General features: G+C 47.9%; 1 protein-coding gene across 1 annotated transcript; it reads left to right on the top strand.

The window, feature by feature from the left end:
- The first annotated feature begins 5,305 nt into the window (after positions 1 to 5,305).
- Positions 5,306 to 15,041, top strand: LOC110542753 (cytochrome P450 2A8). Its single transcript, XM_060366492.1, has 9 exons — positions 5,306 to 5,525; positions 5,739 to 5,901; positions 7,240 to 7,389; positions 7,582 to 7,742; positions 9,503 to 9,679; positions 10,711 to 10,852; positions 12,126 to 12,313; positions 14,021 to 14,162; positions 14,652 to 15,041. Exons 1-9 carry the CDS (start codon positions 5,346 to 5,348, stop codon positions 14,831 to 14,833), a joined length of 1,485 nt encoding a protein of 494 aa, XP_060222475.1. The 5' UTR covers positions 5,306 to 5,345; the 3' UTR covers positions 14,834 to 15,041.
- The last annotated feature ends 890 nt before the right edge of the window (positions 15,042 to 15,931 follow it).

Genomic DNA, 15,931 nt, shown 5'->3' with positions numbered 1-15,931 from the left:
ATCCCTCACTGACATCATCTGCCCTCCTGGAGAAATGGAGGGGTAGAGAGGACTCATGCCTGGGGCTGCCCCCACTTGTCTGCACGCTGCATCTCTGAGCTCAGCCCTGGGGCCCTGAACAGCTCTCTGCCTTTCATATGCTGAACTTCAGGCAAGGTGAGTCCACCTGTTGGGTCTTGAACATCAGCTCCACTCAGCTCCGGGCACCAAGCTTGACACAGAAGAGGAACAGCCATGGGCAAACCAAGCAGGAGCAACATGAGAGGAAGTGGAACCAGAAATGCAGAGAATTGGGAACACAGAAGATAAACACAGAGAGTGTGAGACAGAGAGGAGGCACTGGGTGAAGGAAAAGGAGGAAAGACAAGAATGAGGAGAGAAAGAAGAGGTCTCAGGTGCCTGCAGCGTCTCCTGGTGTCTGCAGTGTCTCATGGTGTCTGCAGTCAGCTTGTCTCACTGTTGTGTCTGACCTTCCATCCCTTCCCTGTGTGTCAATTGCTGTGTGTCTACCAGCTTCGGCCTCTGCCCATGTCTCTGCCTCTTGCTTCAGCTCTCATGGCTGCACTGCTGGGATCATTATTTGCTGCTTATTGTCTGTCTTTTTTTCCTTCACATTCCTTGAGCTGTAGGTATTTGTAATTTTTTTTCAGAATTTCATATGTGTTTATCTTATTTACTCTTTTCTCCCACATTTCTGCTAGACCCCTCTTCCCCGCAGCGCTCCTATGGAGTCAGCTCTGGGTCCTCTTTTAACCTTTGTTATTCTATTATTTTATAGGTGTGAGGATTTTGCCTCCCAGCATATGTGTGCACCATGCTTATTCCTGTTGCCCACCAAGCTCAGCAGAGGGAATGGGATTCCCTGGGAGAGGAGTTGCAGGCAGTTGTGAGCTGCCGCACAGATGCTGAAAGGGGAGCCCTGGTCCTCCTTGAGGGCAACCAGTGTTCCTAACTTCTAAGCCATCTGCATCCACTTGGTGTTGCCCATATACACTTGCCTGGATGTCTATTCTCTGGAGCATGGTCTACCCACAAGAGCCAGCCCTGAAAGAAAACAGCTCTCCCTTTCCCAGCAGCTACCAGCTGCCCAGACTCCTCAGCTTCAAATTCTGAGTTGGTGTAATTAGCTGCACATAGCTTCTGGGTTCATGAAAACCATTCCTTTTACGTGTATCATGCATTTTACCATATTTATCCCCTTAGCCATCTGTTTCTCTCTCCTCTGGTTTCCTACACCTGCTAGTCTTCTTCTCTCTACTCCAATTCCCCTTTTGATTCCTGTCATGTCCTATCATCTTCCTTTCTGTCTTTCTGTCTGTCCATCAGGAAGAAAAGCTCCCTGCCCTCAGCTGCAGTGAGGCAGACATGGCTGCATGAGGAAAGATGAGGAATGGGTCCACCTTGAAAACCCTCCCTTTCCTTTCTCAGCTTAAAAATGGAGAGACTTTGGGATAGTTAGACCAGAGGAGGTGAAAGCCAGGGAGAGCATGAAGAAAATCCTTACCAGCTTCACCTTAATGAACTCCAGCAGTCTCACATAAACAAACAAACAGCTGCCACTTACTGAGCACATCTGCTGTAACCTTCATGTCATCACTAGTTCATGCTCCACTGAAATAGCCTAAAAGAGCTTGTCGTCACTGTTCCCATGAGGCTAGGACAATCAAGGCATCTTTTCAGGGTCACATCAGAACATCTGGAGAAGACTATGATCCAAGCCCCAGCCTCACTCACGCTCTTCACCATTCATCCATTAAAGTCCATCCAGCCACAATGGGACACTGGGTCCAGCCAGCAAAGAGGAGGGATTTTCTGAGTTCACACTATCTCATCCTAGGTGTCCCAGGACACTGCAGCCCCAAACACTCCCCTGTCGCTGAGCTGCCCACCCTCTGACCCACAAACCAGCAGGTCCAGGAGCACCTTCCTCTGTCTCCCAACTCCCAACTCATGTGTCTCCCATTCTGATGCTGTGTCCTCCCTTGGAGGATCATGGGAGCCAGTCTGGACACTCAGAACCTTTGCTCCTGCCACCCTCACTGGGAAACAAATTTCCCCAGAAACAAATGCCTCCTTCTCATCCAAGAGAACAGAGGGCACAGCAGGTTCCAGGACAGACACCCTCCCAGGCCCTGGCCAGAAAGCAGCATCTGCTGGACCCTTACCTGCCAGACTATACTCACTCAAGCCCACCCCATCCAACAACACACAGGCTTTCCTATGTCTGCCTCTGCCCTTTGCCCCCCGTGTAGGTTTCAGAGTCCAGATGTATAGAACACTTTTGAATCTGTGTCAGTGCTGGGCCTGCTACCCTGATAAGCTTCTAGGGTAAAGGCCTGAGTGAGCATGTACTCTGATGCCCTGGCCATCAGTGCCTGCCAAGCCCACAGGCAGGAAAAGCTGAAAGCAACCCAGCTCCACATCACTGATTTCACATTACAGTGTCATGCTCATGTTGGAAGATCTCAGAGCAAATCTGTTCCTGTAATAGCTACCTTCTCACACTCCTGAATGTGACCTCTGGGCTCACACTCAACCCTGTCTACACCTACAATGAACCTTTCCTGTCCTTTTGGCATGACATCTGTACTGACTTCTTGCTCATCACAGTGTACACTATGGGCCTTCTCTACCTGATACCCTGATGTCTTACATCTACCTGGCTTTAGAATATCCAGTATAATCTCTGTTCTCACTGGTGATGCCAATCTCATCTGTCACTGCTACTAAGCTTAGTCCCCATGTCCGGTGCAAGAGATGAAAGGAGAAAGGCAGATTTCAACCCCAGTTTCTCCTTCTTTTCTTATCTTGATGACTTAAATGTGGTGGATGATGAATGTGCCTCGACATTACAAAGCTGCGAAACTCCATGGGCACACAAATTAAACTGTATCGCAAAGCACCACACTCAAAATTTGGTAAATGTGCCTGTTATCAGAGAAGAGTTTTGTGGGGAGAGTAGTGTCACTGGAATTACCTTATAGAAAGTTCTTGTATAGATTAATACCTTGGTTGTCCATCCTCTCCCTCTCTTGTCTTGTAGCTGTTTCAGATTTTGAGATTAAAAATACTTCTTTTTTTTTTTTTCATTTCTGAATGTGTGTGTTCAAATGACACAGCGAGTGTGTGGAAGTCAAAGGAAATCTTGTGGAAGTCAGGTCTTTCCTCCCACTATGTGGTTCTGAGGGCTGAACTTGGGCTGTCAGGCTTGGGGCAAGCACCTTTACCCAGTGTGCCATTTCATTGGGGTTTTATGAAGATGCGAAGCTATTTAGATCGTCATATTGATTGCCACATTGTTCTCATGAAGCCAGCCTAGTTGTCCATCCACAAGGAGAGCGTGGCACAGACACAATGGAATCTTACTCAGTTGTAAAGAAAATGAAGCTGTGCCATGGGTAGGAAAATGGAAAGAACTAGAAACTCATGTTTAGCAAAGCGTCCCAGACTCCCAATGACAAGAACTGTGTCTCTCATAAGAAGACCCCAGATTTTAACTTACATGTGTGCATATTTGGGGATGTAGGTAATGAAATTAGGAAGAGGCGAAGGAGAGAAGAAAGCGAAGAGAAGGTTGGCAATGGGGGAGGGAGAATAACAGTGTATGTTACAGAGGAGGGCTTCTGGGGATGGGGAAGTGAAGCAGCAGGAAGACAGAGGGGGTGGAGATTAGTGAAAACAAGTTATGTCTGACTACAGCATAATGACACTCATTACTCCCTATGCTTAATTTCTAGTTATACTTTTCTTCATGCTTGAGAGAGAATTTCATGCATGTGTGCAATGAAATATGATCTTACCCCCTCGTTTTCTTCTTTCAGATCTCACCACAGCCCCCAACATGCTCCTCTCCCAATGTCAGGTCTCCCCCCCCCCCATAGCCCATTAAGTGTGATAGGGGGTGCTCGCTCATTTGTGAGCAGATGAGGGGCCATCCACTGGAACATGGGGAACCCACAGTGGGAGCACCCCTCCCCAAAGAATGAAGGTCTCTCTGTCAGCTGTCAGTTGGCGACAGCTCCTCATTAAGTCACAGGGTTTGGGGTGTACTTCCCCCACTTATGCCAGGAGTTTGGCTGGCTTGACCTTGTTGTCTAGGTCTTTTTTGAGTTCATGATTGTGATCGCCATGTCGTGTCCAGAAGACAGCATTCCACAGCACTGCTCCCCGTTTTCCAGCTCCTACAGTTTTCCTGCCTCTCTGGAACCTTCCCTGAGCCACGGTGGTGGGGCGGGGGTGTCGGTAAAGATCCCCCAGTTGTTTGTGGTTGATACTCCAGCTCCTGTTCCAAGCACTTTGACCGATTAAGTATCTGTGAACTGACTTCTGTCACTGAGAAAGAGGGTTCCCTGACCCAGGCTGAGAGCAGCCAGGGCTCTGTGTAGAAAGAGAAATACTTAGAAGGCGGTTTGACAATGTGACCTTCCTGAAACCAACTAAACAACTACTTTAGCTAACACCTTTGGGACAGTTGGGTTTTCCCGCTGTGCTGGTGGCTGGCATCACCTCTCCGGAGGACCATGCCAGTCTTCTGCCTACAGGGACTCTCTTTGCCTTTCTCCCAATTCTGTGCAATGTCCCGAGGACACTCGACTCTGTCTGGCTTCCCATCTCCCTGCCAGGAGTGGGTAGTGGGTGTGGGTAGTGGAAAGGCTTGGTTATATGTTTCTATGATCATGTGGTGTCAGTCATGGCCTAACTTTGAGGCTTCCCTAGGAACTCTGGTATTGGGAGTAGCACAGGGACAGATATGTCCTTGCGATGTGGCAGCCGGATGCTGTTGGGCATTCCGTGTACTTCACCTGCCAGGGGCTCTGGGCCCACAGTTCTGGATCACCTACCGACTCCACATCTTCAGATTGTGACTGGGGACCCAGCCCTCCTCAGATATTAACTGTCGGGGCCTTCACACTAAAGTGTCCCAAATCCACAGCACACGCCCTGTGTAATCCAAACAAAACCCCCACACCCTTGGATTCTTTCCTAAACCCCAAATCCATGTCTGCGAAGCCCTGCCTCCGTCTGAGACCCTCAGTTCTCTATTTGGATGCTTCATAGGCAGATACAACTCTGTCTTCAGTTCTGGAAATGTCCTAATCCACACTTACGCAACCCTGGCACATTTCCTTCTGTCCTGGAATCCACTGCATGAAAACCAGCCCAGAGGTGACCCATCCTCTCTCCTTACTACCAGTGTCATAACCAAGGCACTTGCATGGCAGGGCAACCGTTGGGAGGAGAAACAAGATAATTATTAAACAGGAGCCAGAGCTGCCCTGCCAGCCTAGGGTATAAAGACACACTGTGCCAGTGATCACCATCTGCCTGTCCCGTCCACTGCCACCATGCTGGCCTCAGGGATGCTCCTGGTAGCTGTGCTGGCCTGTCTCAGCATCATGATCATAATGTCTGTGTGGAGGCAGAGGAGGCTGCTGAGGAAGATGCCTCCAGGGCCCACGCCTCTGCCCTTCCTTGGGAACTTTCTGGAACTGGACACAGAGAAGCTTTATGACTCCCTCTTAAAGGTAGTACTGGGCAGAGAGATGGGTGGGTCTGGGGTGTGGAGTATGCCTGGCATGGCTTGGATTCTGAGGCAGAGGACCAACGAGGTCAGGATGCAGACTTGGGTAGGGGAGGCTCAGGGTTGTGACAGCCAGATCTTGATGCATCTAAGTGCCAAACTCGGGACACTGGCAGCTCAAGGGATGTCGTCTCTGCTGTTCTCATCATGCCCTCAGATCAAGGAGCAGTACGGGCCTGTGTTCACCATCCATCTGGGGCCTCATCCTGTTGTGGTTCTGTGGGGGTATGATGCGGTGAAGGCGGCTCTGATGGACCAGGCTGAGGAATTCAGCGGCCGAGGAGAGCAAGCGTTCTTTGACTGGTTCTTCAAAGGCTATGGTGAGGAGGACAGCATGTGGGGGTTTGGGCCAGACAGATGTGTGTGGTGAGTTTTGCAGTTTTCCCTGAGTCAGCTGCACACTAGACCCCCTTTTTTCTGCTCTTTGATCCATTTATTCATGTGCTCTGTGGCCTTTTCTCAATTGTTTTCCAATTCTTATGTCCTTTTCTCCCTTCTGTGCTTCTCTACCTGCCTTCCTGGTCTGTCTTGATGAGTTGTCCTTCCCTGACCTTCCAAACTTTCAAAATTATTATTATTGTTGTTATTATGGGATTTTTAGGTCATGGTTTCTCTGTGTAACAGACCTGGCTATCCCCAAACTGTCTTTGTAGACCAGGCTTTCCTTGAAAGTGCAGAGATCTGCCTGCCTCTGCTTCCAGAGTGCGAGGATTAAAAAGGTGTGTGCCACTAGGCCTGGCTAAACTTTTTTTTATTGTTCAAATAAAAAAGTTTTGCAATATTTTTCTAATACACATATGTTCTCTCATGTCTGTGAGAATGAGCGTGTATGCATATGTGCATGTGTGTATGTGCAAACCAGTTTTGATTTTTATTTTTTTTAAGTTTTTTATTTAATTTTATTTTATGTGCATTCGTGTTTTGCTTGCATTTGTGTGTGCAAGGGTGTTGGATCCCCTGGAACTGGAGTTACAGACAGGTGTGAGCTGCCATTTGGTCCTGGGAACTGAACTCTGGTCTCCTGGAAGAGCAGCCAGAGCCTTAACCACCGAGCCATCTCCCCAGCCCCAGTGATGATCTTTAAGTCCACACAGGACTCTTGTGTCTTGTGACCTACACCCCTCCTTCTCTCGCTTTGGTTTTCTACTTGTTTGTCTATATTGCTGTCTATCCTACCACAACCTCTCCTTTAAACATTTGTAATATTTATTTTTATTCTAGTTTTGTTTTTTTGTATGTTTTTTTTTTTTTTTCGTGCATGATGTCTGTACACCATGTGCCTTCTTGGTGTCCTCGGAGGCCAGAAGAGGGCATCAGATTCCCTGGGACTTATAAACTGCTATGAGCTAACACAGGGATTCTCAGATTCCAGCCCTTGTCATCTACATGGAAGCAGAGACTCCTCTCAGATATGCTGAACCGTCTCTCTGCCCCTTCTTCTTCTTTTTGTTGTCTCCCAGTGTTTCATGTCTCTGATGCTCAGTCTGAATATGGAGCTTTCTCAAGTTCCCCAGGCCCCGGTGTTCTTGCTCTTCCCTTTACCCATCTCTCCCCTCCTGTCCTTTGCACAGCCCCACACTTTCTAGGCTGTGGTCAAAGGTGCCCTGTGGTCCAGATGTCACTGTAACTGCTTCCTGTGTTTGTGCTTGGCTCCCCAGGCGTGGTGTTCAGCAGCGGGGAGCGGGCCAAGCAACTCAGGCGCTTCTCCATCGCCACACTGCGGGACTTCGGCTTTGGCAAGCGTGGCATCGAGGAGCGCATCATAGAGGAGACTAGCTTTCTCATACAGGCCTTTCGGGACACAGACGGTGAGGGTGGGGTCATGGAGTCCATGGGAAGGATAAGAGAGACACAGGTTCTGGGGAGTTTTGGGTTAAGACGGGCAGTGGGGACTTTGGGAAAGGCTCGGGAGTCTCTGGTGCTCAGGCTGCCCGTCTGGAAATCCAGCTGAGTCCTGCTTCACCAATCCTCCACTCTTTCAACCCTGGCCCTCCACGCAGGTGCTTGCATAGACCCCACCTTCTTCATGAGCCGAACAGTCTCCAATGTCATTAGCTCCCTCGTGTTTGGGGACCGCTTTGAGTACGACAACGAGGAATTCCTGTCACTGTTGGGCATGATGATGCGGAGCTTCCAGTTCACAGCCACTTCAGCTGGACAGGTAACCAGTTCAAGCCCCACCCTGGTCCCGGCCAAATGCTCCCACCGGGTCCTGGCACAGCCACCAATGCCTCCATCTGCCATGTTTCTCTGGACACGATCTTCTCAAATAGGACAACTAAGCAAAGAGCTCAAACCCTAAGGAAGGGGCCAATACAGAATCCCCATGGCAACTGACTACCTCAACAGATGCCAAGCCAATCAGAGTGCTGCTAGATGCGGCCCTCTACCCAGCCTCCATCCTGGGCAGCTGTCTGCTCTCCACTTACCTTAATCTCTGACAGTCGCTACTAAGCCCCTTTGGACGACTCCACACACAGAGCAGTGGCTGCGTCAGGTCCCCCGTACACACAGGAACATTTGTGCCCACAAAGTCCTACCCACTACAACTGTCTGACCTCCGTACACATCCTAAACCGGCCCACTGACATACCCAGACAGGGGCTGGGGAGACTCTTCTGTGCTCAAGGGCAAGGACTGCTCCTGCAGAGGACCAAGTGAATGGAAAAAAGAAATAAAAGGAAACATGGCTGGTCCTAGGTATGGTGGAAGAGAAAGTTCATTGTAGAGAGCATAGCCAGAGTCAGGGTCGTCTGAGAGAGTACAGAGTGGACCCTGAGCCATGGGGGGTGGGGGAAGCAGGAAGAGAAAAGAGAGGGGAGCAAAGAGGAATGAGGCCAGAAGCAGCCAGGAGGCCAAAAGGTATAAACAGAGGGGGTAACCAAAATGGATGGCTTACATAGGGAAGAGTAGCTAGGGGAAGGGCAGCCCAGCACTTGGGGTGAAGTTTAGGGGAAGGGGTGCAGTATGCCAGCCGGGAGGATTCTGTAACAGGCAGGGACTGAGGGGTGCAGGGATGCCCAGGTCTGATCTAAGGTGTTACTGGGAATCTCAGTCAGCCTCGTCCCAGTTTGAATACTAACACCAAGTTTAAGTGGCTCACAACCGCCTGTGACTCTAGCTTTAAGGGGACCCAACACCTTTGGCACCTGTGGCGCTCGCGCACATACATGCACACACACAGAGAGACAGAGACAGACAGACAGAGACAGAGATTCATGCACATAATTAAAGATAAAATAAGTATCAAAAATGCTTTTAGAAATATCCATACATGTGTTCCTGTTCACTCCACATAAGTGAGTGAAAACCTGAACAGTCACCCCAGCTGAGACCACGAACACCTGGATGATCATCTACCCCATCCCCCCAGAAGTGTCCTCCAACCAGGGCCACTCCACGAACCTTAGAGTGTTCAGGCATTGCACTTGAACACCCAAACACTTGCACCCAGGGCTTCTCTACTGTGATGCTGGACTACAGTCTCACTTAATGCCTACACGCATGCACAGCAACCCACAGCCCTAACCCAGTTATCTGGAAAGCTGTGCCAGCCTGCCCTTTCTGAGTGACTAGCTATCTGTGGGATTATCCCAACAGACACACTCAACAATGGCTCACCAAGTCGGCTTCCCACCTAACCTCATTTGAATATGTACATACTTAGATTTCTGCCTTTATCAGTCCTTACCCTAATATCCAATGCTTTGGGCACGTCCCAGCCCATCTTACCAAAATTCATGGGTAACATTCCTCACAACCGCCCTGTGGAAATGTAATTGTGCTCCCTTCAACCAGCAACTAAATACCTAGGAACCAGGCCAAGGCTTTGAAGCTTTTTATGCTCTTTCTCAAGACCTCTTCTCTTTGGGTCCTGACACTGACAGCTGTCCTCCCACCATTTCCTCTCCCCTTCCCCAGCTCTTTGAGATGTTTTCTTCTGTGATGAAGCACCTGCCAGGACCACAGCATCAGGCCTACAAGGAGATTCAGGGGCTGGAGGACTTCGTAGCCAGGAAGGTGGAGCAGAACCAGCGCACCCTGGATCCCAATTTCCCCCGGGACTTCATCGACTCCTTCCTCATCCGCATGCGAGAGGTGCGCCCATCGATATGGTGGATGGTCCAAAGCCTGGGGCTGGGGAAAGGGGCGGGAGCAGAAGGTCATGTCTATCAGCCCCCAGTCTCCTCACCCTCCCATCACTATTAATGCCACTGTCCCATCTACGGAGCCCTTATGAGGAGGACGAGTGTGTGCAAGCATGCACACCAACCACTCCATGGCACCACCAGGTGCCAGGCATCGCTTTGCAGTGTTTGACAGCATTCACTCACGTAGAACCAGTGCTGGCTTGGGAGCGCATTCCATTTTGACCCGAGGTCTAGAATTAGGAAACTGCAACCCAGAGAGGACAGGCTGCTTGTCTGCCATTGGTTGAAGAGCACTTGCTGCACAGGTGTGGGGATACGACTTTGAACCCCCAGAAGCCATGCAAAAAGCCATGCATGGCCATGGCTGCCAGTGAGCTCAGCACTGGAGGGCAGAGACACTCGGATCCTAGCAGCTCTCTGGACAGCCAGGTAGTTCAAGGCCAGACTGTCTCAAAGGAGTAAGGCCGAGACTGAAAAAGATGCTCAGTGCTCTCCTCCAGCTGCCTCAGTTTGCTCAAAAGTGTGGGCATCAGTGTGCACACATGTAGCCACAAGTAATCAGCACACATGCATGCACACACACACACACACACACACACACGAGGAATTTCCTCCAGGGGTCCCTTCAAATTGGGATGGAATAGGATGCTATCAGTCCAAATTCTGATTCTTTATTTCACAGAAACTGCTTCAAACTTTCTCCACCCCTTCATCTCTCTCTCTCTCCCTGTTCTTACTCCTCCTTCTCTCTCCTATTTAAAAAATACTACTTCTATTTAATCAAATAGGAATTTTTCAGGAAAAGGACAGAGATTCACCCAGGGAAAAACGAAGGAAGAAGTTGTTTTGGAAAAGCCAGCATCCTAGTTCGTCAAGGTCTCTCTTTCCATCTTAAATCTGAACCTAAGATTAATGAATCCAGGGGAAACTCTGAAAGAGTGATAAATGGACTCAGCACAAATGCTCCTCTCCCTGTAGGAGAAGCAGAACCCCAAAACTCAGTTTCACATGAGGAATCTGTTGATGACCACATTGAACCTTTTCTTCGCGGGTACAGAGACGGTCAGCACAACCATGCGCTTCGGCTTCCTGCTGCTCATGAAGAACCCTGACATCGCAGGTAAGGCTACAGGGGTCAGGAAAGTGGAGGCCACAGACCCCCCCCCACCAACATGCTGAAAATTGGTTACCCTAACCCCCACTCTCTCAGATCTCTGGGTCCTCAGAAAGTCTCTGATGGGCAGAGAGGAAAGCACCTGTGCTGACAGGCTTCTCCAGATTTTTAATATCTTCTTCAAGGAACTCTGAGGAAGTGCAACAAATGGCAAAGCCATGAGGGGAGACTGAGGGGAAAGTGAGGAGTAGCTCTGCTGCAGAGGAGCAGTGGGCTGAGCAAGGGTTTCTGAGGAGCCCGGCTGTTGTCCAGGGCTTCTTTTGTGGGTCAGGAGGAGGAAGAGTCAGTTGCTAGGGACAAGGCGTGGGTGGTTTTGCAGTTTGATTGACAAGCTTGAGGTACATAAGCCTCTGTTACTGGGCGTGTCATTTCCTGTATGCATGTAGTTTTAGTTATGGGCTCGTCCCAATCCCATGCAGGCATAAGATGGCCAACCGGCTGTTTCCCCCAAAGTTCACTCACAGATACTTTTTGACCTCCTATGTTTGCCTATCTTCTTTCTGCCTCATCATAAATACCTGTGTTAGGTAATGGTTTTGTAGTAGCTTTACTGCAGTAGGAATATCCAGAACATTTATCCTAACAGATCCTGATTGAACATTTTCTTTAGAAATCCCTAAAACTCTTGTCCTTTTTTACCTACAATGTTTGTTTTTTCCACAAGCAATTCCTGATGCTGAATCTGATTTATTACCTCTCCTAAAATTTTATTTTCCTTCTACTCTTATTTTCCTTCCTCAGCATGCACCTAAAACCCGTTCAGGCTGGGTTGGTCCACTGGCTCTAGTTCTGGGATATGTTCAACAATGTTGCTATGGTGATGTTCCAGGATGTTGGGATGGCTGTGACTGGTTGCCATGTTTAGAGAAGGGTTTTTCTGGAGCTGAACGCTGATGGGAGTCCTAGGGCGCTAACGTATCCCTGCAAAATGCCCATCTCAATTTGAGTCTCAACTAGCATTGAGAACAGTGGGAAGGCCTGAGCTGGTTTGTAAACTGCTCTTCTCAACCATACATGGTCCCTGGCCTGTCTTGGAAGGTTCTGTAAGTCTCTATTACAAAGTGATTCTGGTGAAGAGGACCCTGTTCCAGCACCACATATGGCCACCATCTACTGGGAATGGTCTCAACATGGCACCTGTAATTCCACACCATCATGTTTTTTGCATATTTAATCTACATTTCCTTTCTAGACTCTAAACATATATTTCTTTTCTCAGCCAAGATGCATGAAGAGATTGACCGGGTGGTTGGCAGGAACCGGCCCCCCAAATACGATGACCGGATGGAGATGCCCTACACTGAGGCTGTGATCCACGAGATACAGAGATTTGCAGACATACTACCTTTTGGGTTGTCTCGTAGTACCTATAAGGACATCATGTTTCAGGACTTCCTCATCCCCAAGGTGCTGCCCTGCCTAGACCAAAAGAGCCTTCAGTTCACTCCTCATGTCCCAGCAGTCTATCCCCACTCAGAGTTTTCTATACCACCCTTCCTTCTCAGTCAAACACTTGCTCCCTCAGAGCTGTCCTTCCCCAAGTCTCCTGAATCCTGGCTCTCCCTATTTTCCAGGGATCAGCCTTATGTTTAGCAAATTCCTATTGTAAGGACCAGGAGTCCATTTTGCTAGAACTTGTTACTTATGGTGAAGAGTCTCATGGTGCTGCAGACTGGCCCCATTGGGTACCCCGAGTCCACAGGAAAATCAGAGAATCCGGATATCAGGAAGGCACAGATAGGGGTAATGACAGAGACCACACCGTATAATGTTGGTTTGGATCTTCTGCGCTTTACTGAAGTCAAGCCAACACTGTTATAGTAATCTTACAAAGAAGCACCTGAAAGTTGACATACCCCCCGGAACATTTACAAAGTTTATATTTTACCTGAAAGAGTAACCTGGTAGAAGCAGTGTCTACAAAAATCTTGGCCTAACAGCCTCTTAAGCAGAGCAAACATAGAATTAGTGACTTGTTTGCCAATTTAGCAAGTAGAGGGCCAGGGCCTTGTTAAACATGTGGTCTGTTTACGTAGTTTATTGTTAGTTAATTAGGGGTTGTTAATAATCCTCTGAACTAGGTCAGCTAAAGATTTACAGTAACCCCCCTGGAGGTAAGCATTGAGGGAAATTCCTCCTGTTTGGCTTGCTAAAGATTTACAATCTTTCCTTTGAGATAAGATACTTGAGCTACCTGTCCATAAAACTTATAGTATAATACAAAACTTTTTGACCTCCTATGTTTGCCTATCTTCTTTCTGCTTCATCATAAATACCTGTGTTAGGTAATGGTTTTGTAGTAGCTTTACTGCAGTAGGAATATCCAGAACATTTATCCTAACAGATCCTGATTGAACATTTTCTTTAGAAAGCCCTAAAACTCTTGTCCCTTTTTTACCTACAATGTTTGGTTTTTCCACAAGCAATTCCTGATGCTGAATCTGATTTATTACCTCTCCTAAAATTTTATTTTCCTTCTACTCTTATTTGCTAAAGCTTCTAGTGATATATTAGAAATGTTTCCTTGAATAGTTAATTGTACTGTTTCAAGAATCATAGAGAAACAGCAAAAAAGAAGCTCATCAATTCCAGTCTTGCATCTGAGAAAGGATTATAAGAGCACGTCATATTTCAATAGGGTATTTTTGCCAGGGACTTCCAGGGAGCCAATTCCCATAGGAAACATATCTCCTCGTCTGTTTGCATAATTTTATGCTTGCATAACAAATTTTTATGCTACACAGACGGTTTCTGGAGTTAGTGTAGCATCATGGCCTCCAAACAGCTGTCGGAGACACACAAACCCCAAACACTCTGTCTCAGGGAGTGTGACCTTCCTGGTCCCACAACCTCCGGAACTGAGAGGCACAAGCTTGCTCCTTTCCCTAACATTCTGTTCCACAAGGTACAAACTGTGTCTCTCAAGTGACCTTTCTCAGAAAACAGGAACTACAACTTCTCCAAAAGAACTGTCCCCGGGATGTTAACCTCACATTCCCTGACACCTCTCCCTCAGCAAACTCCATCTTCTGCTTCTCCTCTTCCAATCTTGTGAGCTCTGAGGATGCTCATCTCTCATGCTGTTTTCTCAGTCCCCCTGCTCCTCTCTTTCAGGGCACTGATGTGTGGCCTGTACTGAGCTCCGTGCTGAAAGACCCCAAGTTCTTCTCCAAACCCAACGACTTTAACCCCCAGCACTTCTTGGATGACAAGGGGCAATTTAAGAAGAGCGATGCATTTATGCCCTTTTCCATTGGTAAGATGCTCCTGCTCCCAGTCACCGGGGTATTGCTTCTTGGTTCCCCTCTCAGAAGAGTAGGCTTGTAACTACCTCCCCCTTGGACCTTACTGTTGGAGTCTACCTTCCAGCCAACCAAGTGGACTTGGGCCAGAGGAGAGGCATGTTCAAACTGTTTTCAGAGATGGGAAGAATCAAGGGCAGTCTGAGTCTGAGTTCTTCCCCAGGTCACACAGATAGGTCTTTACACTCTTTTGGAGGTGAGAGCAGAGCAGAGCACATTTGGGGGTCTGATTCTTGGAAGAGTATGCAGATTTCCTATTGTACCAGCCTGTCATGGCTCACCTCTTCTCACATACACAGGAACAGAGACTCAGAGAGGTCACTCAGACTGCAGCGCTGCAAGCGCTTCTCCCTGGGGGGGTCCAGCTGTGGGCCTGGCATAGGGTGAGGCAGCAGGGAAATTCATTTCGCTTCCATCCTCTACTCCCCTTCCCTCCTCTCCAGGAAAGCGGTACTGTTTTGGAGAAAAACTGGCTAAGATGGAGCTCTTCATCTTCTTCACAGCCATCATGCAGAACTTCAGCTTCAAGTCCCCACAGGCGCCCCAAGACATAGATGTGTCCCCACAATATGTCGGCTTTGCCACAATCCCACGCAAATTCACCATGAGCTTTCTGCCTCGCTGAGCCAGGACTCTGTGGGGTGGAGGGAGTGAGCATGCCCAGAAAGAGGTCAGGGTTAATAGGGTTAGAAATAAAGGACAACATGAAAAGCAGATGAAAGTCTAGGGCCACCTTCCTGAAGACAGGTTCTTCAAAGGTGGGATGAGAGGCTGGGAAATCTGTCCCAAGTATCTGATAGTCATAATTAAATTTACTGTTGATTGTGCAAGAACTCTGCATGGATGTCATTGGAAAAGCAACACACCGTCTCCTCTCTTAGTACTCAGAAACCTACACGGGAAGAGAAATTGTATTCATGTATATTTTACAAAGTGACAAGATTGGGGTTCAGAATGTTCAAGTCATTGACCTGGCTTGAGATCATTCCTGTAATTCCATTACTTTGGGCATCTGATGCAGGGTGATTGCCATGAGTGTAAGGCTAGTCTGGGCTATATAGTGAGTTATGGTTAATTAGTGCTACACTGTGAGAGTCTGACTCAATAAAAAAACTTTTAGGAAGGATAGTTGACTAGAAGTATTTTTGTGTGGTCAGTTGAAGAAAACTGTTAACTCCATTTGAAATGGAAGGCCACAAGGCATGACAGATCAGCTGAGATCACAGAGGAACTGAAGGGTGATGCACCAGAACCAGAAAGTTCAACTGAAAACAGTGCCAGCTGTATGATTCCCCAGCAGGAGGAGGGAAGGCAGAGGCCTCATTCAATTGCAGCCTAGATACATAGGAAACATGAAAAGTTCCACCTGAATTCAAGGATACTGAAGTGGGTGAGAGGTCAGATGAGGATATCAAAAGTTTACCAGAAAAATGATTAATGACCTTAAAAAGGATATGATTGACAAGTGGAGGAAAGAAATTACGTGGTACTCGTGGAGGAAAGACAGCAACCTAGAAGAAAAACAATAACGAATGGCCAAGGAAATGGCAATGTCACTGGAAAAGCCAGCAAGGTGAGAGAGAAATTCAGTAAGGAATTTGCAAAGCAAGCAACATAATAAAGATGTTGAGGATTAAAAAAACAAAACAACAAAAAAACAACAAACAAACAAACAAACAAAAAACCAAACAGTAAAATAAAAGCACAATAACAACAACAACAA

Source organism: Meriones unguiculatus, chromosome 14, assembly GCF_030254825.1.
Source record: "Meriones unguiculatus strain TT.TT164.6M chromosome 14, Bangor_MerUng_6.1, whole genome shotgun sequence".
Taxonomy (NCBI): Eukaryota; Metazoa; Chordata; class Mammalia; order Rodentia; family Muridae; genus Meriones; species Meriones unguiculatus.
The sequence above is the reverse complement of the archived record's forward strand: the minus strand, read 5'-3'. Positions and strand labels throughout refer to the sequence as shown.